The 24,944-nt window shown below is 39.3% G+C and overlaps 3 protein-coding genes across 3 annotated transcripts; all 3 read left to right on the top strand.

The window, feature by feature from the left end:
• The first annotated feature begins 7,843 nt into the window (after window positions 1–7,843).
• sp6 (Sp6 transcription factor) lies at window positions 7,844–13,560 on the top strand. The gene is made up of 2 exons (XM_068588591.1): window positions 7,844–7,948; window positions 12,302–13,560. The coding sequence occupies exon 2, from the start codon at window positions 12,418–12,420 to the stop codon at window positions 13,336–13,338; it is 921 nt and encodes a 306-aa protein (XP_068444692.1). The 5' UTR covers window positions 7,844–7,948; window positions 12,302–12,417; the 3' UTR covers window positions 13,339–13,560.
• Window positions 13,561–16,107: 2,547 nt separating this feature from the next.
• Window positions 16,108–19,653, top strand: cwc25 (CWC25 spliceosome associated protein homolog). The gene is made up of 9 exons (XM_068588582.1): window positions 16,108–16,292; window positions 16,819–16,991; window positions 17,086–17,322; window positions 17,409–17,478; window positions 17,694–17,842; window positions 17,945–18,017; window positions 18,135–18,340; window positions 18,811–18,978; window positions 19,158–19,653. Exons 1-9 carry the CDS (start codon window positions 16,275–16,277, stop codon window positions 19,267–19,269), a joined length of 1,206 nt encoding a protein of 401 aa, XP_068444683.1. The 5' UTR covers window positions 16,108–16,274; the 3' UTR covers window positions 19,270–19,653.
• A 2,124-nt stretch (window positions 19,654–21,777) lies between these two features.
• On the top strand, window positions 21,778–24,576 carry psmb3 (proteasome 20S subunit beta 3). The gene is made up of 6 exons (XM_068588593.1): window positions 21,778–21,937; window positions 22,918–23,102; window positions 23,311–23,418; window positions 23,566–23,743; window positions 24,231–24,325; window positions 24,411–24,576. The coding sequence occupies exons 1-6, from the start codon at window positions 21,935–21,937 to the stop codon at window positions 24,457–24,459; spliced, it is 618 nt and encodes a 205-aa protein (XP_068444694.1). The 5' UTR covers window positions 21,778–21,934; the 3' UTR covers window positions 24,460–24,576.
• The last annotated feature ends 368 nt before the right edge of the window (window positions 24,577–24,944 follow it).

Here is a 24,944-nt window from a genome sequence, read left to right as displayed (position 1 = left end):
CATGATACAAGTTTTTACAGCTTCATTGTGATCCTTTTCACCACATTGTATGAAAATAAAATAGTAAGAAGAACAATATTGATTATATTGTAGCACAAGTTCATATCTGTGTGAGCTGGACAAACATCTTACCTTGCATTTACATTTTCACGAGAAACACTAATAGCAAAGCTGAAGTTCTTAAAATCTTAAAATACGGTTACTTTAACTTTTTATATTTTCTACTAAGTTACAAGTCATGGATGACTTTTTACCGAGGAGTGCACCTTTTTAAAATCTATGTTACTCTGTAAAACTATACTAATCTATGTAACTTGTAAATATCTCTGTGTACTACTGTTACTTACTGTAACATTCTTAGTCTAATGACTTAATTTGCTTAAAGGTTTGGTATTGTAAGTATTAGATTAAAATCCTTTACTCTAAATAAAAGCTAAATAAAGACAAAGCATGTGGTCTATAAAGACAAAACTTTTTTTCTTACCTGGCAACCAAAACGTTAACCATGTTAATGGCTTTTAAGTGATCAACAGAGGATTAGTAAAACAGACGTAGAGAATTTTTGCCTTTCTCTTTGACACGTCAGCCAAAGAGCGTTATAGCAACCGCCTTAACAACAACACATTGAATAACATACATAGCCTACGGACAAATCAGTGTTTAATTCAGACGTGACATTGCAGAACAAGATAAACGTTTTTGCAAGTAAAGTAAATTATTACTATTTTAAAACCGTAGGCAAACTGTGACGTGAGGTCACCGTTAACTAGAGAGTAAATATAGCGGAGTATTTAGCCGCTAAAGCATTACATTTCACACAGGAGATGGTGGAGACCAAACCAGAGCTAAAAAGCTGGTGGATAAATATTGAACAGGTGACAGGAACACAACACATGGAAAATATTGCTCTTCTGGATGTGTAAATAGACTGTAATTGTTTGCTCACAAAAATATAACTTGTTTAGTTGGGGGAACATGATTAAATGTGTGCGTGTCTGTCTCATGTACAGGACTATACATGACTTGACCTCTCCTCTGGTCAAACGATTAGTTATCTCACAATCTGCTGGATACCTGCTCACAAGAGTTGCAGCAGGAGGGGAATGTATAACCCCACTCGGAAAAAGGGCTTTCAGTCAGTCTGCATTTTCTGTACGAGCTGCACTAGACTGGAACTCCATTCCAGGGACTATTCGAGATCTACGGATTATTTAGCTAATTTTTGAATTTTGTAAGCACTGATAACACAATTTCTTTCAAGTCCACTTTGTTTTAGTGGAGGTAGAGAACTACATGGCTAGACATCATGACAGGTAGTCAAACAAACGACGACTGGTTGATGTGCGCAATAAATCCATCGACTGAATAGTAAACAGACAGTGTGGAGTCACACTAATAACTTCCCCTGAGCGAACAAGAAATGAGACAATAGAGAACGCCAACTGGCTGTAATAATAACTCTAATAACTTAAACTTGTCCGACTGCATTGCAATGACTTACAACATTCTTATTATGTCAACGTTCAAATGAGACTGCTGTCGTGTGAGTAGCTATTGCTCATCACTATGCATGTGTCTTTTGGTGATGCAATCAATTTTATGGCAGCAGACTAATAACAGCTCACACGCACACCTGAGTGCATAGGGAACAAGGAGCACCATCAAGCTTCTCTGAAATGTTTGACTAATGTTTGTGTTTTGAGATTGAGCACCTGGACCTTACTGGCTTTCAGTTATGGCCAGATTTGTAGGAGGTGTTGAGTTAGTATTTGAAACGGCATGGTGGTGAGTGGTGCTCACTCGTGGCTCACTAGGAATGCTGAAGGCAACAGGACTGAATACTTGAGAGATTTCTGTAAAGACAACCTGTTACCTGAACGGCACTCGGCTTCTTCCACACCCTCTCCGGCCTTTCATCTCCTCGAGCATGCTGACAAGCACCGCACATCCTGTCTGCCCTTGCACACAAACAGTAAAAACACCATGAGAAGTAAACACCCACCTGAGCCAAAGGCAGACACACCCAAGCGAGACCTCGCACACATATACAGTACGCACACACAAACACACACGTTCGAGCTCAGAAACAAGCACAGACACAGTGAAACTATAACAGACTCATGGAGGGGGGAAAAAAGCTTGTAAATACACCAATAAATCAAATCACTTTGACCACAAACAGTTGTGTTAAGTGATGAACTGATTAAAATGGATTTAAAACACAGATTTAATCAAGTAAAGCCAAGATGGACTATATATTATTTGGCATTTGCTTGTTCTGTAAAAAACTTATATAGAAGTGGCTGCACCATGAGCAAAAAAACTTCTAGACAACAAATCCAGATGAAGCATAAAGTCAAGACTGTCTGTGTTTGTCCTTATTTAAGTGGCTGTTTTCAGTTGTGTGGACAAGAGATCCTGCCTTCATCCTGCTTGGTGAACTCACATATCGACACACACACACACACACACACACACACACACACACACACACACACACACACACACACACACACACACACTCACAGTGCTAAGCCAAAGACCTCTCCTATAGCCACGCAGGTATTGTGGCCCAGTTTGTAAGCCTAGTTGCCATGTGAAGCGGAGGGCCGGCTGGAGGAAGATGAGGGGTGTTATGGGACGGAAACAGCTGGTGAGAAGCCCAGAGGATATTAATCTGAGGGGGGAGACAGGATGGCAGGAGAGGCCGTCTAATAAAGTATGGTATTACTGCTGCAAGTGTGTGTGTGTCTGTCTGTCTGTCTGTCTGCCTGTCTGTCTGTCTGTCTGTCTGTCTTCCTGGAGGATTAGTGGTGAGCGAGAAAAAAAAAGTCTGGAGTCAGTGTCCATCTGGCTATTACCAACTTTAAGCTCTGATTTTAAAAAAGGACATTCAGGTATGAGTTCTCTGTTAATAGCTGGTAGGAAATCTGTGATCATTTTCAGTTCATGTTGTAAATCCAGCAAGGCACATTTAAAGTTTAACAACCCTTAACACACACACACACAAAAAGGGTTTTTGAAAATTAGAAAAAATCAAGCATCCAAATTTTCTCTGAGCAATTAAAGTTCCGGTTAAAAGGCAGAAGTGGAAGATGGGAGGGGAAGCTGGGCGGCATCAGTCGCACAGACAGTAATGACGGCGCCACTGCTGTTTAACAATCAAAGATGGGAGGCGGGGGCTCGCAAGGAAGTCTCTCCTCGAAAAATACAGGTGTTTGGTACAATCAAAGCGCAGCTTGCAGAAATGACTGGGTTTGAAGTTGAAAGGGGAGGCAGGAGGAGAGGGGGGCCGTTGTGGTGAGTGAGTGAGTGAGTGCCTGAATGTGAAAAAAAGTGACTCAGTCAGAAGACAACTGTGGGCCGGTCTCTCCTCCGGGATTTTGAATAATTAACAAGGATAAGGAAGTTGACTACTAGGTGCTTACTGTTTACTTTGTTTGGATTTTTTTCTGCCCCTGGAAGGGAAGTGAGGCTTTAGCTGGCCTAGCTCTCTGGAGGCTGGCGTGTTGGCAGTAGGATTTGTCTGGGACAGCGCTGTGGTTCCCGTGGGACTAGATACAAGTCAAACCAGCGAAAGGCCAGTGAATCAGAACCAACTTTATATGGTGGGAATCTTGTATACAAAACACCTGTCCTTTAAGGAAAGTCCCAAGTTGTACACAAAGAAATACAATCACACACAAACTGTGAGCTTGTGACTACAGACTGATGTCCTGACTAATTACTGTAATTAAAAGTACAAGATACAATGATACAGTTTGTTTAGGGTATGTGAGACTTTTTTTTCTTCTTCCAGCAATAAAACTATTATTTTATTGGTTAGTCATATAGACATTCAACGTATAGCTTTACATTCTTGGAAAGACACGTATGTGCTTTCTTGTCGAAAGATTGATACTACTCTGAACTAACTGAACAGCTCTGTCCAACGGGAGTACAAATCTACCTGCAGCACTAAAGCTCACGAATTAACACATTAAATCTCGCAAGCTAAATCTGAACAAAGTGAAAACATTACGCATTGTGTTATGTGCTGAACAATAGAATGACTGGTCACGGTGATTTCACTTGTCAAACCAAACAAATTTTTTGTTGCTTTATGAATCAAACAAAGAAGATATACCATGTAAATCATTTGTGTTACTTTTCTACTAGTTTCCAGTCCTCTGTTTGATATATTTAGCGTACAAACATGTAACTTTCAGCAGAAACACAAACAAGCATAACTCCCAAAGTGTTGGACTGTTTAATGAATGAATGTGAAAGTTCATTCTTGACCTTTGAAACAGCAGTAGACCAAAACAGTACCATTTGCTTTTTTTAGCAGTATGCTCAGTTTTGTGTGAGTCTAGTTCAGCTGTCAATACCAGCAGTGACGCGGGTATAGTTTTCACCTGCTGGTCTCTGTGCGTGTGTGTGCCCCCAAAATGGTCGGAGAGATTCTGACATAGCTGAAAGTATACCACAGAAGAGCTCTCGAGTACTTTGCCAGAGTTTTCTTTTTCTGTCTGGGATAGCGTCACAATCGTGCAAGATGCAGTCACGAAACTACATGTTCATTTTAATCTCAACTACAGGTTTGTAGTTGAGATTAATGATGTTTGAAGATGAATGTGGTCCGTGCAAGGGTGCCGCAAGTAGGCGGGTAGGAAGTGGTGGCAAAATGGTCTGTAGTTAAAATTATATAAAATCAAAAGGGTGAAGCTTTTCACCATTCTGCTCCTATGAAGGGCCTCACAGAGAATATGACAATGGCACTGCGCTCAAGACCATTGTTCTGCAATGGCTTGCACGGCGCCACGACAATGCAGCTCCTCAATACGCTCACGCAAAGCTCAACCAGGCACGACGCAGCAGCCAGCACAGTGCAGATCTAATGCCAATAAATACTTTTTAATGAAGGTATACAGAATTAGCTTTTTTTGTCTGGTGTTGCTAAACACTGAGATCCTGCACTACAACTCACGGAATTAAATTACTTAGAAAAACTAAAAACAAAAAGAGTATGGTGGCTTGAGAAACAGCAGCTTAAAAAAAGAAAAGTAATTATGAATTCTTGGAAACACATTTCCACCAGCTTTTATGGCGCTTTGAAATTTTAATTTGTTCCAAATTGCAGCTTGATCTATAAGCACACGCCCTGTATCATTTACTCTTGGTACAAAACTGTATCCAGCATTTAAGTCTTTATGCTGAGTGCCAAGCATTGACGTTTACATTGATTGATTAGTACATTGTGTGTGCTTTCTATTGGGGAGAAGTAACCAGTGTAGGTGGAAGGGTTTGGTCTGAAAACAACAGCCGCCTTAACACGTAAAGGTCAAAGGTACTGCCGTTTTAAAAATAGATGTTATTTCACCACATTGACATGACAGAGCTTTTGCTGGATTGATGACAAGAGTAAATGCCAGTACTCCAAGACAAGCCTCCTCACAAGAGTGTTTAAAGAACCACAAACATTTTTTATGAATACAGAGCAAACAAGTCTTATACTAAAAAATATGCAAGCAGTGACAGACAAAAAAAAAACCTGTCAAACAAGCTATCTAAACACGTCTAAATCATTAGGAGAATTTGTAAGCCCCTACTTGAATTTGCACTGTAATTAAATGTCAGGCAGTCTCTTTCTGATTGTGCTGCATTGTATTCATGAGGAAATATGCTTGACTATTTAAAGATGTCTGTAAACACCATTTAAACGTGGTGTGTGGTCTTCATTTGGAGGCTTGATCTCCTTTATGTGTAAAAGTATATTACACTGAAAGATAAAAGATACCGAGACATACCTATTCAATTTAAAGTTTTACATGTGCCAGCAACAAATATGTCATGTTTAATTTTTCCATTTGTCCTTGCAATTATATTGAAATGCTCTTTGATGTGCTTAACTCTAATCAGCTGTCTTGTATCTAACATTGCTGGCCAAGAAATGTGCTCTGGAAACAACATTTCCTGATTAGAGTGATGACTCTTTTTGACTTGAAGGTGTGTATAAATCTGCCTAGGCGCGTGCTGAATCAAGACTTTGCCAATATTTGCTGATCGCCCTGTGTTTTGATTATCTGACAGTTGTGTAATCAGTTCAAACTCAGCACTTGCTTTCGAGAAAGAGGAGCAAAGAGAGTAGGAAGTCACTTCCCGCCGGCCTGTCTGTGGTTTGTGTTTGTCAGTTGATTTGAAGCTGCTCCACCAACGTGCTGCGACAGGAAAGGAATTAACTCAGTGAGGAGACAAAATAAAAAAAAAGCCCTCAAAGGAAGATGATGTTGAAAACTATTAAATGTGTGATGCACATTCAAAGCCACTGCAGTCAATTTAACTCTGAGATTTCTAACATTTGGGAACGTACAAGCAGCCTGGTAGCAGTTCAATCATCAAATAAAAGTTCATACTAACGCGAGATACACATGCTGTTCCTCTGAGTGGTTCAGGACGTCCAATAACCAGTGCACCGTTTTCTGCAAAGTAAGATCTACAGATTTGTGTATTGCACCTCTGTTTTGGCTCGAGGCAAACCACCTCTCAGGAGTGTCCGCAATCAAAGGATTTCCTGGTCTCAACTACATCTGATTCACAGGCTGCAGTCGCTTCACTGACCAGGTTACTGCACCACTGCGTCACAGTGTGTAAAGGTTCCTCTAGATTTGGTCCACGTAACCACGACTGTCATGTGAGACATTACTATGAGTTTCCAAATCTCTTGAGTTTGTCTTTGTTGATGTTGGCTATTAAATGGTTTACTGTTTTGAAAGAAAAGTGCTGTGAAAAAAATGTAAAATACTTATGAGTGTGCCATTCATGTCTTCGATCGGATACAAACCTCTCGCGTTGACTTGGAATAAGTAAAAACAGAAGTTGTAATTTGACTTTATAAAACTGCTCTTCCAAATGTTGATAATGGTTGATAAATTTCTTACCTGTAGTTGCTGAATATTCATAATATTTATCTAGATGTACATTTAGATAAAAAACAAACTCTCATGTTTAAAGACCACACCTCTTTTTGTTCAGATAATTTATGAGTTTGAAAGTAAATTCACTAAACGTAGCAATACCCAACTAGAAAACTATTCCATCATAAGTAAAAGTATTGTATTGAACATTTTTACTTTAGCAGAGGTATTAGCAAAGATTCAAAAGTAAAAGCACTTGTTATGCAGAATGACCCCTGTCAGTGAATACATTATTATTAAGTGGGAGACTAATGTTGCAGATTGTCAGAGTTGAACTAATTTGAATGAGTTCATGTGCTGTTAGTTTGTTGACAATGATAATGACTTGATCGTATGTTTGGTCTGTAAAATTATCATCTGAAAAGTAACACTAACAAATAAATGTGGTGAAGAAAAAAGTTGAACGTGTCCTCTAATTGGACTATATGTACCATAAAAACCATATTGTGCAGTTAGTTACTCTCCACCACTAAGTGTTACTTTACAGGATTATACATTTGCCTGAACTGTAGTGGAATGAATATTATTATTAATAATCATTTTATTTAGCTTTAAAAAGCAAACATGTAGATCGTACGGTAGGGAAGCCAAACTTTAGAAAACTATTGGACATTTGGGAACACCATGACATTGAGCCTCGCGCTCTCTCAAGCAGCCGTCTCCGCACCTCCAGCCGAGGAGGCGCATCTTCAAAGGGGCAGACGGCGCAGCAGCTGTGGGCGGAGCCTGCAGCGACTCAAGACGCACAGCCTATCATAAAGTTTGTCACTCCTGAGAGCGTTGCTTACCTGTGCGCCAAAAAGCCAATATTGCCTCAGTTGGACCGTCAGCGATGAAGAAAATCAGATGAAAGATGATGAGGATATTATTTTTCTCCGCACGTTTTTCGACGAAAGGAAGAAGCAGCGAAGCTGAGCTGAGATAAAGTTTCTCCAACCAAAGTGCATTTCTTCCAAAAAGAAAATAACAGCAGTAGCTCCAAGGACAAACAGGTAAATCGGGATTTCTTTCTTTGCCATCATTACCACCAAAGCGTTACAACTATCTAATGACATGACTTGATTATAAATGAACTGATCTACTAGTACCAGTACTAGTTTGATTTAGTTTTAAACTGGGACTACAAATCAATATATGAGAAAATAAAAGTAATTTCATATTGAACGCAGATAAAAGAAAAATAAAAAAAGTTACTTTTTAAGGTTTTGAATGAACAGAACATTTAGTAGATTAGTGCTAAAATATAAATGCATACATTTTCCACAAAGAGAGAAGCTGCTACTAAACCTAAACATTTTATAATTTAAGTTTGAATTATTCTCCTTGCTTGTTGTATTTTGGAGAATGTGGTTAAAGCATTCTCCAAAAAATCAAATAAACATTGAATGGTATCAGATAAAACACAAATATGTGTAAAATACACATCTCGGTTTAAAGAAGTGTGAATTAGATTTAACTGACAGTTTTCTGTACATGTATCAAGGGTCAGTGTCAATGGGATGTAACTTAATGTATTGTCCAATCATACAAATAACAATGCAGATTTTATGTCTCATGCAATAATATTTTGCTGACAAATTATGAACAAATTATGGACAATGTGATTGTCCATAATTTGTATATTTTTCTTATGAAAAAAATATCAAATGCATGAATGCAGTTGAGATGATTTGTTTATTTTTAAACTAATGTCTAATTTCATTATTGCTCCATTTTTCCTTGCAGTGGATTGTTTTCATGTTTTTAGGTTCACGATAGGAACAATTCTGCAGGGACCCTTTGAAACTTATTAAAACTGGAGCAAGGAAGGGTTCCTGAATGTACAATAAAATACAAATATGTAGTAAATGCAACAAAGGGATAGGATTTAGAAATCAGATTATTTCTGACAAACAGTAATTTATAAAGTATACATGATGGGATATGACAATACCCACTAAATTAGTGTTATGCATCGGTCCGGTTTGATTGATTATTTTTTTAATAGAAAGGGGTTTTATTAAAAAAACCCTGCTAATAATTATATACCCCAATATATATAAAATATATACTGGGGTATTTTATGCCTGTATTTGATGGTGGAGAAAGACAGGGAATGTGTAAAAAGAAGGGGATTGACATGCAGAAAATGATTCGGCCAGCTGAGAATCGAAACAGGGACTCACTGCTCAGGTTTACAACCATATATAGATCAAATATATAAGACATATGATATACAAAGACAGATAAGATCAGATATATGTGCAGTTTTGGAAGAAGTATTCAAATAATTTACTTCAGTAAAAGTAGCTATACCACAAAGTAATTGTCACCAAGTATTAGCAAAACAAATGTACTGGAAAATAAAAGTACCAATATGCAAAATGGTCAATGTAAATATAATGGTATCATATTATTGATGTCTGAATATGTAAGTGGTACTTTAATGCTGTCAAGATAAAGTGCCTTATACTGTCGGATAGTTCACAATCATCACGTGAATCAATTTCCCTTAGTGTATGTTTTGTATTAAAAAATGTAATTGGAAAAAAAACTGTGTATATCTGTATAAAAGGTACTATATTAAAGAGTGCCTAATGTACAGCAGGTTGATCATTTGTAAATAAAATGTGTTTTCTGGTTGCAGTGTGTCCACTCAGAAGAAATCAGGATGGAAAAAGCTCTTTAAAGGCCGTTGACACATTAACTGTAATATATACTGTCATATAATGCATTGTGCTTGTGACTGAATAAGTGTGTCACAGAGACTCATAAATCAGTGAGGATTTAAAGCCGGTATCCATATCTAAAATATCGGTTGTCTGTACTTAATCATACAGTGAAAGTGCAAAGGAGCAGTGGTCAGGCTTCCCTCTCCAGCTCTGCTTCTCACTTAACCCTTCCCTCAGCTGCGCAACTGACATTTTTATTTATAATCCAGTCAAAGCATTTTGACAAATTCTAATAAGTTAATTTTGATCCCCCTCATTATTTCCCCCACCAGATTTGTTTCCAGTGTGGGTTCAGACTTTGAGCAATACACCGCTTCTTTTCATTTGTTTTAGTATGTTTTTGTGGCATTCACAAGCATTTTCCCACACATGGTCACCAAGCAAAGGACAGAAAGCTTTAGTTGTAACAGAAAAGTGTTTGAAGTTCATCGTGGTAGACTTCTCTGACAGATGACCTGACCCCATGTCAAATTGGTGTGCTCTATCTACTCCATCCATCTTGTCCTCTAAGCAGGTTAAAACAAACTTCTTGTAAATGCCATTTAAACCCAAACTGGTTTGTCTTGAGCTCACAGACGTTCCTGCTCTAACTCGACTATACAATAGGTAAAATGGGGGATTGTGGAAGATCAGGGATTCAATATGGCCTGTAAATTATTTTAAAAATAAACTTCGAAAAGTATTAATGCAAACGTTTAAACAAGCAGATTAACAGTTGAAAATGAGCATTTTATTTTGGAAGACCCAAATCATTCATGTCATACTTTTTTTGTCAAAACTTAAGAAAATTGCACTTATTGTAGTGTTTGTTTCTTTTTTTCTCCCTCTCTGTGCCTCTTCCAAATAGCAGACCAGTAAACCGGGGTCTGTGCTGGGTCTTGGTCGGGCAGGTTTTATGACCAGAGCTCTGTCATTGCTCTGTACCATCCTCCTCCTCCCAAGCGGCCGTCCCCCTGAGGGCCCCCCTATGCCAGCTGTTTCCCTAAGGAGCTTGGAGCGCTCCTAGCACTCTGGCGAATAGAGGAGGATGCTGCTGTCTTCGCTTGTTTACGGTTATGTAAGGAAGAGCAGAGTGGGCCATTCCAACGTGCGTCTGAGATGCATTCCCAAAAGATTAGAGAGCAGCAACTCTGGCTCCAGGCTGACATAAAAATAAATCAGCTTGACCTTTAACACCAGACCTTTCATTAGGGAATTCCAAACTAATTGCTTTACAATTTCATTGCAATTAGAAGCATCTCTCAGTTGGTTTGAACCTTTGCAAATGAAGTGTAATCCCTTTGGTTTGGCCGTATTGACTCAACAAATTGAGATCTACAGAGGGTATCCTTTACTGTCACTCACAGTGACAGTAAAGTGTGTGCTAAAGCACACGCATGCTCCACCTGCCTCAAATGTAGCTAACAGTACATAACAGAGAGGATCTATGTCTTCCACTAGAACTTGAGCAGAACTTGAGAACCTTGTGCAGTTTGCTATATCAGATATGGTTTCACAACAAGTGAGACACAGACTCCAACCTCTGAAGCTTCAGCCTTCTTTACTATTTCCTGCTGTAAAGATAATTGCAGATGTTCGAGGATGGGGGTGTGGTGGAAATCAACAAGATTGTTTAGGGCTAGGACATGTTTGGAGCCGTGTACAGGTCTGGCAGGCTGGTAGCTTCTTGTCATAGATTTCAACAGACTTGTCCAACTTTAACAAGCTTTGTGTCACCTTAAAGGAATCAGAGCCCCTCCTTTCACTTACTGAAGTCGTTGAAGTGTGCAGAAGTGTACGGTACATACCTGAAGTGTGTTGGGGACAGGATGCCGTTTCAGAGCGTGTGCCCATAATTATACACATGAAGTAATTGTTCTCATGTCATTGCTGGTCTCTTATTCTCAGGCTCCTGAATCCCGTCAGTCGGCAACTGTTGACGCTTTCTGCCGCCAGTGTGTAAGAGGCGGGATGTTTTACGGGGCTCTTTTTGTAACTTGCCCGGAGGGCTATTGTTATAAATCATGTGTGATTCATAAAAAACAGGTTCCACTGTCTGCTAGGTTTCACAAACCTCAGAGACGTACAAATAGACTTTGGCCTGCAGCCATACCTCCCTGGAACTTCTTCTTTTACCAAACTGCTCTCCTGTCAACACTCCCCTTCCGTCTCATCCCTCCCCCCATCTCACCAGCATTTAACCCCTCTATTGCTGCCTTTGCCTCTGCTCAGGGCCAACGATGTTGTTTTCTTTGCGCCTGTCTTTGACTGTCCTCCATGGGAAGTACCTGGCAGCGGATGCATGTGGCAGGCTTCTGCCTGGACACGTCTGTCTCCCCCTCTCTTCTTCCTCCTCGGCCACGCAGCGTGAGAACTGCAGTATCCATGGCAATGAAGGAGGTGTGCTCAGGGTTTAAATGTTGTCGACAGGAGGATTTAGGCCTGAATGTCTCACTTCTGAAGTTCAGAAACCTTAGATCAGCAGAAGCCAAGAAATTTCAAAGACTTTTCTGACTGGAAAAAAAATGACCTCCAGGCTTCAAAGTCATTGCAGGTGGTTAAGTGAAGTCACTGAGAAAACACAACCGAGTGAGAAAGGCTGAGTTGATAGCAAATTTGAAGACTTAACAGTTTGTCTCTTCTTTCTTTCTGCAGGTTTTTTTCATCACCATCCTACCATGTGCTAATCTTCTCAGAGTTACCCAGAGAATAGTAAACACTTTGAGCCAGACGACCTCATCAGCAGTCTTACACCTGCACCAGCTTCTCTCATGGCCCACCCTTATGAGCCTTGGTTACGGACAGCACCACCAAGTGGCAGCCCAGAAGACATGAACATCCCCTCCTGGTGGGACCTCCACAGGGACGTCCAATCAGGGAGCTGGATAGACCTGCAGACAGGGCAGGGTGTCGGCTTGCCTTCAGTGAATCCAGGGAGCTCCATGGGTTTGCAGCACTCTTTGGGGCCCTACGGATCTGACCCGCAGCTGTGCACCCTGCCTCCAGCTCAACTCGCTCCAGCCTCGCACTCATCGCACCTGTTCCCCCAGGATGGCTTCAAGATGGAGCCACTGGCCCCTGAAATGCTGCAGCAAGAACCGTTCTCCCTTGAAGAACCACAGGAGAACACCGTCTCAGTCCGCCCCAAACCCCAGCGCCGCTCCTCTTCCAGAGGCGGCGGCCAGGCTGCATGTCGCTGCCCTAACTGCGTCCATGCTGAACAGCTGGGTCAGAGCCCTGACGACAGCAGGAGGAAGCACATGCACAACTGCCACATCCCCGGTTGCGGCAAAGCATACGCCAAGACCTCCCATCTGAAGGCTCACCTGCGATGGCACAGCGGGGACCGGCCGTTTGTCTGCAACTGGCTCTTCTGCGGCAAGAGATTCACACGCTCTGATGAACTGCAACGCCACCTTCAGACACACACTGGTGCTAAGAAGTTCAGCTGCTCATTATGCCCGAGAGTGTTTATGCGTAATGACCACCTGGCCAAGCACATGCGCACACACGAGTCCCCGCCAGGACATGGGGAGGAGAGGGTAAATGGAGACGGGAGGATGGATAAGGGCTTTGATAAACCTCCTCAGTCTTCCTCAAATGTGTCTGCGTCTGACACCTCAGAGCCTCAGCTGAAGCTGAAATGTGAGACAGACCCCTCAGTCTCAGGCGTGACAGGGCAGTCCGGCTAATTTCATCACTTTTAGAAGAGTTTTATTGCAGTTAAAGGGTGAACATGTGTTCCCCTCTCTGTCATTGAGGAGTTTTACAATAGAATAGAGAATAGAAAAAAGGTTTGGAAAAACTTCCTCTGAGGGAAGTTGTATGCAACAGAGAGAGTGTGTCTGTGGTCCTGTGAATTTATCAACTGGGCTAACTCAGTGATAATCAAAATGTTATAGCACACAGAAAAGAGGAATTTCTGGGGATACAACTTTACTCTGTTTACTTAAAATGGAAGGTGGCTCAAGGATTACTACTTGAGCTACAAATTCCAGTAGACCAAGAGACCGGAATGAGATTACCTGATGGTGGCTTATTAACTTGCTTACAATGAAGTTAATAAAATGTGTGACTCGAGGTTTTGGAGAAATGTTTGACTCCAACACAGTTTAATAAAACAATTTCAAGGGCATCATGCTTTTGAATGGAGAAGAGACATTTACACTAGTTTTTGTCTCAAACTATCACCATATGTGTGTGGCCTACTGTGCAAGTTGTGATAAGACACTGGAATATAATACAGAATTTTATAATTTAAGAAAGGTGAATAGCCATTTGAAAGGTTGAAGGCTCATGCCACAAAACTGTGTGTGCATGTTATTATACAATAATTCAAATAGTAGGTATACAATAAACAAAATGAACGTGTGTTACAGCTAACACTAATGCTGTACTGTAGCATCATGCCATATTGTTAATAATATTAGATATAATAAATACAAATGGAAATTCCATGCACTACAATGGCATATTTACCAAAGAATCGTGCTTAGTAAAGACTTATTAATGAGAATAATCATACAGTTATAGAATGTGAACGTTGGGTTTTGGTTACCGGATGGACCACAGCAATGCAAATAAACAAGAATTAAGTGTGGTGATGATGTGAAAAGAATAAATGGAACCACAAATTTAAAAGTGGTCAGAGCTGCTGAGGACATATTGGACGCCCTCCACCTCAGGCTCGTAACAACAAGAAAGAAAGCTGAGCTGCATGATCACCAAAGCTGGACATGGAGAAAAACTGCTGCACGGTCAAATTGATCTTTTCCCTACAAACACGACTCCACAGGTCCATCACTACAGGCTGCTGGTGCAGTTGAATGAAACTCAGTTGGTTGGCTACTACACTGGCATCTGCAGTCACAATATGTAAAGCTGCACTGAGTAAATGTGCGTGAGTGATGAACTCTCGTTATTCAACTCAGTTCTACTGAGTACACAATGTTTTAGGCTATTTTAAATTTTTTTTTTTTCCGGCCTGCAGCTTTACCAATTTAGTTTAGTCTCACCGCTGTCATCAACATCTTTACATGGTTAAAGTTGTAGATACAGGTAATTCTGCTGCCATCAAGTGGCCAACAAGAAAATCTGCTTTTGATAGCCCTAATGCGCAACAGAAAATCTTATAAAAGTGATCATTAAATTCATGCTTGAAAAGGTTCAAGCAGTGGTTGAAGCAGTAGATTGTCCTACCAATACTATCCAGGTGTACCTCATTGAGTGGGTTTATACAGTTCTTCCAAATAGCATCCGCTTGATAACCATTTGCATGTCTGATCTAGCTTTAGTCCCAATGATCAACAAACAATGAGTGAAGGGCTCGTCTCTCAACACATATAATTAAGAGCTGTTGCTGTGTCTGCAGTTTTTCCATGTACACCAACACTCAACTCATTGAACAAAACGTTTTTTTTTAGACATTTCTCTGGATTAGCATGCATAGAAAGACTGTTCACATTGTAGTTAATGGAAGAAAATTCAGTTTAACAATACAAGCAGCATATTTTGTTTAGTTTACTTGTTTGGAATAGTCGACTTTCATAATCAATAATATGTGATCAATAGTTCTGAAGCAAGCAGTGTAGACAGCTTTACAGTTTAATACACTATTAGGATGTATGTAACCCATCACAGACACTAGGCTGAGATTTCTATATATTTAGGGAGCTTGCATTATTGGAAGCTCACAATTGCTGTATTTATATATAGGAGATAAGAAATGGAAGACTGTGCTTAAACTTTAGTCAGTTATTTTGTATTGACTATTTATATTATATCTAATAATATAAATACTCTTCTTTTACATTGGTCAGTAGAACAAAATGGACAACTTTGTTTTAATTCGTTGATGTAGTGAATGTTTAGTTGACTGTAATAAAATAAGTTGTACAACTTTTAATAAGTTAAGTATCATGGTGTTATAACTTGTATTTAATCTATTATTGTCCTTTAAATAAAAAAACATATTCTGTGTACACGTTGAACCTTTTTTTTAATTAAAAATGTGCAAATTGTCAATTGTTCTTTGCAGTTAAATTTGTACTCAAACACAACAGCATTACTATTATTAGTATCATTATTAGAATCATCATCATCATCATCATCATCATCATCATCATCATCATCATCACCAGTAATAGGAGTAGTAGTGGTAGCAGAATAACAAGTAAGTTGGATTTCTTTTAGAGTATTTAAATGTTTGTATCAAAAATCTGAAATTACACCAGAGGTGGGTTTTCTACACAATTAGATGTGGTGTTATAGTTAAAAACAGAAGCACGATCCAGACATTTTGTGCAACTGAATAACCACAAAACACATACATTTACATAACATTCATTTTTACGAACTCTGGCCATAACAACTAGAAAGTCGCTGACTGTTTATTCCGGTTTATTCGTGACGAAGACACTGTAACGTCGGGACCTGATGACAGCGCGTGAAGGCACCACGAGCTGGAACCGGAAGTGGAATTATACTGAACAGGAAATACACAAAACACACAAGCCCCAGTGGCTCCATTTTCTTAAAATCGTTGAACTTTCGTTGTTTCACTTTTTATAGTATAAACACATTTGTCTTTTTCCATTTATTGCTGGATTGAATCGACTAATATTCCAAGATGGGGGGCGGCGATCTGGTAAGTACGAGCTACCAGAACAGGCGCTTTCTCTTTTGAGACGGTTGATACCAAACTCCATTCAGAATATGGATGTTTAAAGACATTCCTTCCCTTACTGTTGTCTACATAGATGTTACAACTTAAGCGGTTGCCTCCTGGGGATAGTTACGAGCCACAATTCAGTTCAACAATGCTCACTTTAACTTTGGTTTTATTCTTTTCGGTTCATAGCTTTTGCAAATGCTAATAGCACGTAGATAGCGTAGCGGCTAGTTTGTGTTAGCTTAAGGTCATCTGACTGAGCATCTCAAACAGTTGACTTTATTAACCATTCGTATGTATGTTAACACAAGGCCAACGGCACTGTGCGTGCGTGCGTGCGTGCGTGAGTGTGTGACGAGAGAACGAGTCTACTCATAACATTTCCGAAAAATGTTTGGTTAGATGTCAGAGCCAAGTGTAAAAGTCAATAGCTATGTCTGTATATTACGTGAATAAAGGCACAGTTCAACTACTAAATGTCATCACTCTTGTCTTCTGTCAGAACTTGAAAAAGAGCTGGCATCCCCAGACTATGAAAAATATTGAACGTGTTTGGAAAGCTGAACAAAAACACGAGGCTGAATGCAAGAAGATTGAGGAGCTCCAAAAAGAGCTGAAAGATGAGCGAGCTCGAGAAGAAATAACAAAATTTGCACAGGAATCTGGCTCCATCAAGTTAGTTCTCTGATATTTTCATGAAAATAATTTTGTGGTTTAAGGCCCAAACAAATTAGTGGCTAAATCAGAATATCTTGTTTGATGGTGACAGGAAGAAGGATGACCGCCTGGACTGGATGTACCAGGGTCCTGCTGGTCAGGTCTCCAGAGACGAGTATCTTCTGGGACGTTCCATTGACAAGCAGATCACCGACCAATACGAGGAGCAAGAGAGCGGTCCATCATCTGAGACTGGCCTCCTGCCTGGGTCCATTTTCAACCCCAGCACTCCAGCCTCAAACCTCGACCTTGCGGCCAAGATCAGGGAAGATCCCCTGTTTGAAATCAGGTTTGTATGTCCATTATCTTTTGTATTTTTTTCTAAAAATGCCACTAGTTGCCATTGTTTAATTTTGTTTTGTTGGTTTTCTGAAGGAAACGTGAGGAAGAAAAGAAGAGAGAAGTTTTGAGTAATCCAGTCAAGATGAAGAAAATCAAAGAAATGGTAAAATTACTATTACTATTTTGATCTGTTTGTTCAGAGCAAAGTCTTTTTTATTACCATAAATAACCAATGAACTCATGTCTGATATTTACATGTATTTTCCTTCTTCGCATCTTTTGGCAAAGTTCACAATAACTTTACTATCCAAAACAACTGTGAAAGTGGTACAGTGTCAGGAGGGGGAGATGGTCATGTATTATTTCCTTCTTTCACAGCTGCGCCAGAATCTCAACAAAGACAAGAAAAAGAAGAGGAAGAAGGGAAAAAAAGAGAAGAAGGGAGACAAAGAGAGAAAAAAGGAGAAGAAGCATAAGAGAAGGAGTTCAAGTTCCAGCTCGGTTGAGGAAGATGAGAAAAAATACAGGTGTGTAAGGATATTAATGAAAAACTATATGTCCTAAATCAGTAAAGCACACTTAAAATGCAAAAATATTAGTTGTCATTATTATCTTTTATTTATTTGAAGGTCACATTCCCGAGATGAATTTTCAGCAGATACCAAATATCGTTCCCATCATCATCCAGGCTATGGCCTACAGGTTAGTAAGCAGGAAAGCAGTATTTTATTATACCCATATTATTCATTTTTCAGTTTCAACTATTATTGCTCTGGAACAGAACCCTTATGTCCTAACAATTTAAGGCTTCCCTCAAAGTTCCCAGCTGGAAGACATCACCAGTCCTCAGCTCCCTCCAATCACTCAGGGCATCGTGGGAGGAGCCACTCCCAGTCGCCACAAAGAAAAATCAAGGAAAGCCACCACAACTCTTCTTCTTCACACAAAGGCGACAAGAAGCTTGAGCCTACAGCTTCTAGCCAACAGGGAGCGCGTTACCAGAGACCGAGGCATGCTGTGTCCAAGTAAGACTTCATAGGGCTCCAGAGCATTATTGTAATTTAGTCTGATGAAAATTAATTACCGGCTTGCTTCTTGAAGTATGTCAATCATTGTTCAAATATGTGTCACCCATTCCTCATTAAAATACAGTGTTGGAGTTTCCCCTCATCATTCTGACTTAAATCCAGTATCATGTCCTGCCACAGCATATATCCCTCTCTCTAACTTTATACATATTTTGCAGAATAACTGCTTTGAGTTATTATCCTCAGGCATATTCAAATTGTAAGTACATTTCCCATAAAACAGTTGGATAGCTGTATCCTTTCTATCAAGTTACCCCAACTTTTTAATGTTATTAACTATGGGTTAGTTGGAGAAACCATGATTTAAAAAAAATAAAACAATATTTCAGAGTATAGTGTTAATTTAGTCCACCACGCAAACTGAATAGATTCCAGTAATTTTCTCATGTTTGTTCTGTCTAATGTAGGAAGCTCTCTTCAGGTGAGCTGGAGCGAAGGAGGCGGGAGATGATGGACGAGGCCAAGCAGAGGGATGAAGACAGGGAGAATAATGTGAAGAGATACAAGAAGCAAGAAGAGCAGGAAAAGCAGCAAGAACTTAATGTCAAGTATGATCGCCATGCTGGCTTCATTCAGTAAGTTTCTGAGCAAATATGACACTGAGATAATCAGAGGGTGTGACACACATTACTATTATTGTTATAATTATAATCATGTCTTAAATCCACAAATAAAGTAATCTTGATGTCTCTTCAGTTTTCACCTTTCTTGCATCTTACAGTTCTCCAGTAACACTCACCTTTCCCTCCTGCAGTAACATGAAGCTGGACAGTGCTGCAAGCTCTTCCGTAGAGGACAGAGTGAAGAGGAACATCCACTCCATTCAGAGGACTGCAGCCTCCCTGGACAACTTCATGAAACGATAAAGACACAACACATGTCTAATACAGATGATCTAAATGAATAGTCTTGGCAAGAGTATGCCACCCACTCCATCATTTGTCTCTTTATTGTATTGAAGCAGATGTGCATGTATTAATGCATCGGGGTGTGGTAAGACTCATAGGTTCAATCGAGGAACTACTGCCTCTAAACCTACCAGTTGCTTTTATTTTTAAAAGTATTTTCATAAATGGTAACATCATTTACATTTCAGACTATAATGGCTGATCTGTTCTAGTTACTTTCTTAAAATCCAATACCCTTTAATATTCACATATTCAGAACGTTGTACAGTATATTGTTTTGATTTTACAGTATAATAGGACCTACTTTTAAGGTTTTTGTAATATATGTTTGTTACTTAGTGTTGTTAATCCTGTGAGTGACAAATGGAATAAAAACATTTTTCCACTCTGACGTTGTGGTACCGAGAAATGAAACGCAAACATAAACTCGCCCAAATATTCCCATCAACACTCTTTATCGATGTCAAATTATCAAGGTGATTTTCTGACGTAGCGAAGAATTAACTTTGACTCAGGGCTGATCAGATGTTCCTGCAGTCTTTCTATTAAGCGCGAATGATTAGGCTAATTCGAGATATGCCAGTTCTGCGCAGAATCGATCTGCAGCGACCGACGCGTAATGCATGCCAGTTAGACTTGCTCCCACCTCACGAGAGCAAAGCGGCCGTTGATTTTAGAGCCAGGCGCTGCAGCAGCTCTCCACTGACTGACTGGCCTAGTGCATGATGGGAAGCTCTCGGATGTGGCTTGTCGCCACATCAGAGAGCTGATTGGCTCTTAGATCTGACAGCAAACACCATGTGTTGAAAAAAATCCTTATTTCATGTGTAGTTGTAATACTTAACGCTTGATTGTTTGTATTACTTTCAGGTTTAATCTAAAAAAAAAAGTGTGGTTTATAATACAAAATCGTATTTATATACAGTAGTAATGTATTTCACAGGCACACAGACAAACAACAAAGGACACAGCTACACACATTTCTACATGCATATATATTTATAATCACATATGAACAAATCCAAACGTCATTTGTAAACTAAAGTAAAATACATATCAGAACTAACAGGAAGTATTTTATTGTGTAACTTCCTGTTAATACTTTGAACGCAGCGGAAAACTGTCAGACTTGATAGAAGTTTTTTTGTGTCAACGCCTCCTGCAGCGGCCGCCTGCTCTCGTCTGGAGAAAATTAAATTCAAATACAGCTTCAATGACATGATATTCATAATTTTACAATTTCCAATATTCAAACAGCTATAAAACAGATCTTTACTTTTGTAAAGTAGAATCACAATGCAGCCTTGTTCAGGCTGACCTCTGCTATGCACATGTACATGGCCCTGAGATTTTACTGTACAGTTTTGGAGAAAATTTACTTTAAAGTCAGCTTGACAATGACAATGATATTCATAACTTCACAATTTCCAATATTCAAACGGCTATAAAAACAGATCCTTAAACTTGTAAAGTAAAAGTAAAACACATGAACATAGCAGAGGTCCCTCTGAACAAACCTGCATTGTAACTTTACAAGTATAAGGATCTGTTGTTATAGCCGTTTTAATATTGGGGAATTATGAATATCATCATTATGAATACGTTATGAATATAATTATTACATGTAAGCTTACTTCGGAGTCACTTTTCTCCAGACCTGTACTGTACAATCTCAAGGCCATACACATGGACATAGCAGAAATCCCCCTGAACAAGACTGCGTTGTAACTTTACTTTACACATGTAAGCATCTGTTTGTATAGCCGTTTGAATAGTGGAAATTGTAAGATTATGAATATCATTATGTCGTTGAAGCTGACTTTGAAGTCACTTTTCTCCAAAACTGTACAATAAAATCTCATGGCCATGTACATGTGCAGAGCAGAGGTCAGCCTGAACAATGTTGCATTGTGATTTTACTTTACAGGTTTAAGGATCTATTTTTATATATCATAAATATCATATCATAATTTCATTTGCGCTTCTGGCTTTTGTGCTGCGGACATGAAAGAGCAATTCAAACTTGCCAAATTAATAAAAAAAATATAAAGAATCCCTCCATGTTTCGATCTTACATAGGTGTTAGATCATGAGTGGAATTAGTTAGAAAGGCCGTGGTCTTGTTTTTGTTTTGTTTACTGGTTCTACTCAGTTTATTGGGATAACAGCCACGCGCAGACCACACCGCCGACCTATGACATAATACACTATATCCGAGTTTCATTGCTCTCAATCACTTGACGGAAACGCAACTAATTTACTTTCTTTGGTGATACAAGTTAAATATTTACTAAAATACGCTTGACAATTGAAAGGAAACAGTACTAGTGACAATCACGTTTTTAAATGCATCTTTAAAAATTCAAAAGACACCCCCCGGTTTTAATTTCACTTTAACACGCCTCAAACAAACTATGCACGCACCGTTCGCCCTTTGCCGATATCTTCCAATGAGAGCAGCGCATTTCACCGGTGCGTTGACGTAGGAGAATCATGTTACTCTGATCTCTGTGTTTCTAAATCGTGTAGTCACTCTTGAAAGCCAAAGAGCTTTTCATAATAGTCGAGAAGAAGTGGAGTTTGCAAGTCCTAGCATTTAGGAATATACCCTAACGTCTTCACGATGGTAAGAACGCCATTTTCAGATTATATGCGAACGGGTTTGAGATAAAATCGTACAATTAACCAGTTAATAAGGCTCATAGTTACAAGCTAATATTTGTAGCTAACAGTTAGCACATACACATCTAAGCATGCTCAGTGAATTTAACGCTAGTTAACAATACTCTGGCAACAATTTTAACGCGTAGTGACTATGAAGTTACAATAATTTGAGAACAATTTAATTGTTCCAGCCAATGATACAGAATAAATATATCGTTACAGTAGCGAAATAACGTTACTTGGCTTATTAGCTAGCTGGCGGCTACCTAACAAATGTTGGACGCGCACGAGCTAACATTGAGTTTGAAACAGTTCCGTTGGCTGTCTTTAATGACTTTTAAAGATATATTAATTATATGCCTAGCGTAAAAAGTTGTAGGTTAGTTTTTGTCAATATCAACTGACTTTGACTAGCCAGTGTCATATTTAATACAAGGTAAAGCTACTGTCACAACAGTGACAACAAGTAATTTCAGTGCATTTAGAAATGTCTCACGGGTGATATTTCAGACGTTGGTCCTATAACTAGCTGCATCTTTTTATTTTACAATTACTTCTTTTGTTCGTTAACATTACAGTTTGTTATCTTACAAATATATTGCACATTCATTTTTTAATAGACATAGTATATTTACAGTATTTTTTTTACAAATACTTCTGTCCTTTGGTTGAGGTTCTTATTTCTTCCTTTTTTAATTCTTGTATTGTTAGACCTCTTTTCACCTCAGAGTAATGCCTCAGTTCGTAATTGTGTTCATGGTCGATTGGCAAATGATCCATGGAGCCGAAATTGACATTAAATATCATGTTTTGTCTCTTTTTTTGTGTGTGCTAAAAATGACAATTGACAAAAAATTGATTCATCACAATGGTTGTAAAAATATTTTTGTCACTTGACTAATACATGTATCTATTTATCATTTACTTTTGTCCTTCATCCAGTCTATTATGTCCTACAATGGAGGGGCTGTCATGGCCATGCGGGGGAAGAACTGTGTGGCAATAGCAGCAGACCGAAGATTTGGCATTCAGGCTCAGATGGTCACCACGGATTTCCAGAAGATCTTCCCTATGGGAGATAAGCTGTACATCGGGCTGGCTGGACTGGCCACTGATGTTCAGACAGTGTGAGTGTGTTTAACCTTCATGTCTTTCTCTCAAAGTGGCAAAACAATTCTTTCACCTACTGGGTATGATGATGACGCATATGCAAAATTACTTTGATTACTTTCAGATCTTATGCAACTAAATATTAAGCAGAAACGGTAGTATTACGTATGTGTTTAGTTGCTGCTAGGACATATGTTAAATTTGCTTTCTTTGCATTTTGTGTAGATCCCAGAGGCTGAAATTCAGACTGAACCTGTATGAGCTGAAAGAGGGTCGCCAGATTAAGCCCAAGACCTTCATGAGCATGGTGTCCAACCTGCTGTATGAAAAGAGGTGAGAGCATCAAAGTTAATATGTAGCCATTTTAGTGTCAACAACACCTACGTCCAACTTAAAAGCTGCAGACAGATGGCAAATTGTTGGCATACATATGCATAGAAGGTAAAAGAATATCTGGGTAATATGTGCTGTTCTTTTAAGGTTTGGGCCATACTTCATCGAGCCTGTAATTGCCGGACTTGATCCCAAAACCAAAGAGCCGTTTATCTGCTCCTTGGATTTGATTGGCTGCCCCATGGTGACAGAAGACTTTGTTGTCAGTGGCACCTGCTCAGAGCAGATGTACGGCATGTGTGAATCTTTGTGGGAGCCAGACATGGTAAGTAGTGTGTGAAGGTTGAGGTCACTGTTAAGTCTGTAGGTTCCTTGCTGGATGCTAAACAACAGTTACTAGCAGTTTCTTAATGTGCTATATGATGTTTATATATGATAATATGATGTTTGCAGGATCCTACATGAGAAATCTTGTGTCTGCATTTTTGTGCATGTAAATGCAGCGACTACTGCATTTGTGCTGTTGGTAAATTGTCACCTTTTAATTAGGGCAGATATTTACAAGATCAGAATGGTGTCTTTACACAACTGACAATTTCAACATAGTTCAATGTATGAGTAGAAATCTGCTGCTTATTTATTATCTGGATATCTATTGTTTGTTTATTCCATTTGCAGTGGAGAGGCTAGTTTTTAGAAACATACCTCCTTTTGTACGTTATGTCTACCTGGAATTCAGTCATTCTGGCCACAGGTATTCTTCAGTTAAACATCCACAAGTGTTTATTTGATAAATGTGATTGATCATGCAGGAACCAGAGGACCTGTTTGAGACCATCTCACAGGCAATGCTGAATGCAGTTGATAGAGATGCAGTGTCTGGTATGGGAGTCGTTGTACATGTCATGTAAGTACACATTGCACAGGTGAGGTGAGGGTTAGGTGGGATGACAGATTTGCAGGGATTGACAATTGTTACTTTTCTCTTGCAGTGAGAAAGACAAAATCACCACACGAACCCTGAAAGCCAGGATGGACTAGAGCTTCTGTTTCACTGCACACTTGACCAACACAAATGTTTTGTATAAAAATGAACGATGCTTGTTCTGTCTTTTTTTTTCTTCAATAAATAATTGAATCAACATAGGGTTTAAACAATGACCTTGACTGATATTATTGGTGGAAGAAATTGCACTACTTTTCAGATCTTTGATTCATGTCTAATTCACTGGTCCGCAACCAAACCAAGACATGCTTGGCAACTGAAACATAGATTAAAAGACTACAGCAGCAAAATTAGCTGACCTAAAGATACTCAAACCTTTATGAAACAGCCATCTTGGACTGTACACCAGTTTGAAAAATAAGAGTAGCCAGATTACAGAAACCATTAAGTGTTCTCAACATGTCACACTGCAAGTAACAACAGATTCCTAATGATGAAGCTATGATTTTACTTTCGTTCAACAAAGCCTGAAATGGCCGCTCCTAATGTCGACTCTGAAACCTCAGACCAGACAGCAGAT

Source organism: Clinocottus analis, unplaced genomic scaffold (genome assembly GCF_023055335.1).
Source record: "Clinocottus analis isolate CAN_PGR_092001 unplaced genomic scaffold, fCliAna1.0.p SCAF_22, whole genome shotgun sequence".
Classification (NCBI taxonomy): domain Eukaryota; kingdom Metazoa; phylum Chordata; class Actinopteri; order Perciformes; family Cottidae; genus Clinocottus; species Clinocottus analis.
The sequence above is the reverse complement of the archived record's forward strand: the minus strand, read 5'-3'. Positions and strand labels throughout refer to the sequence as shown.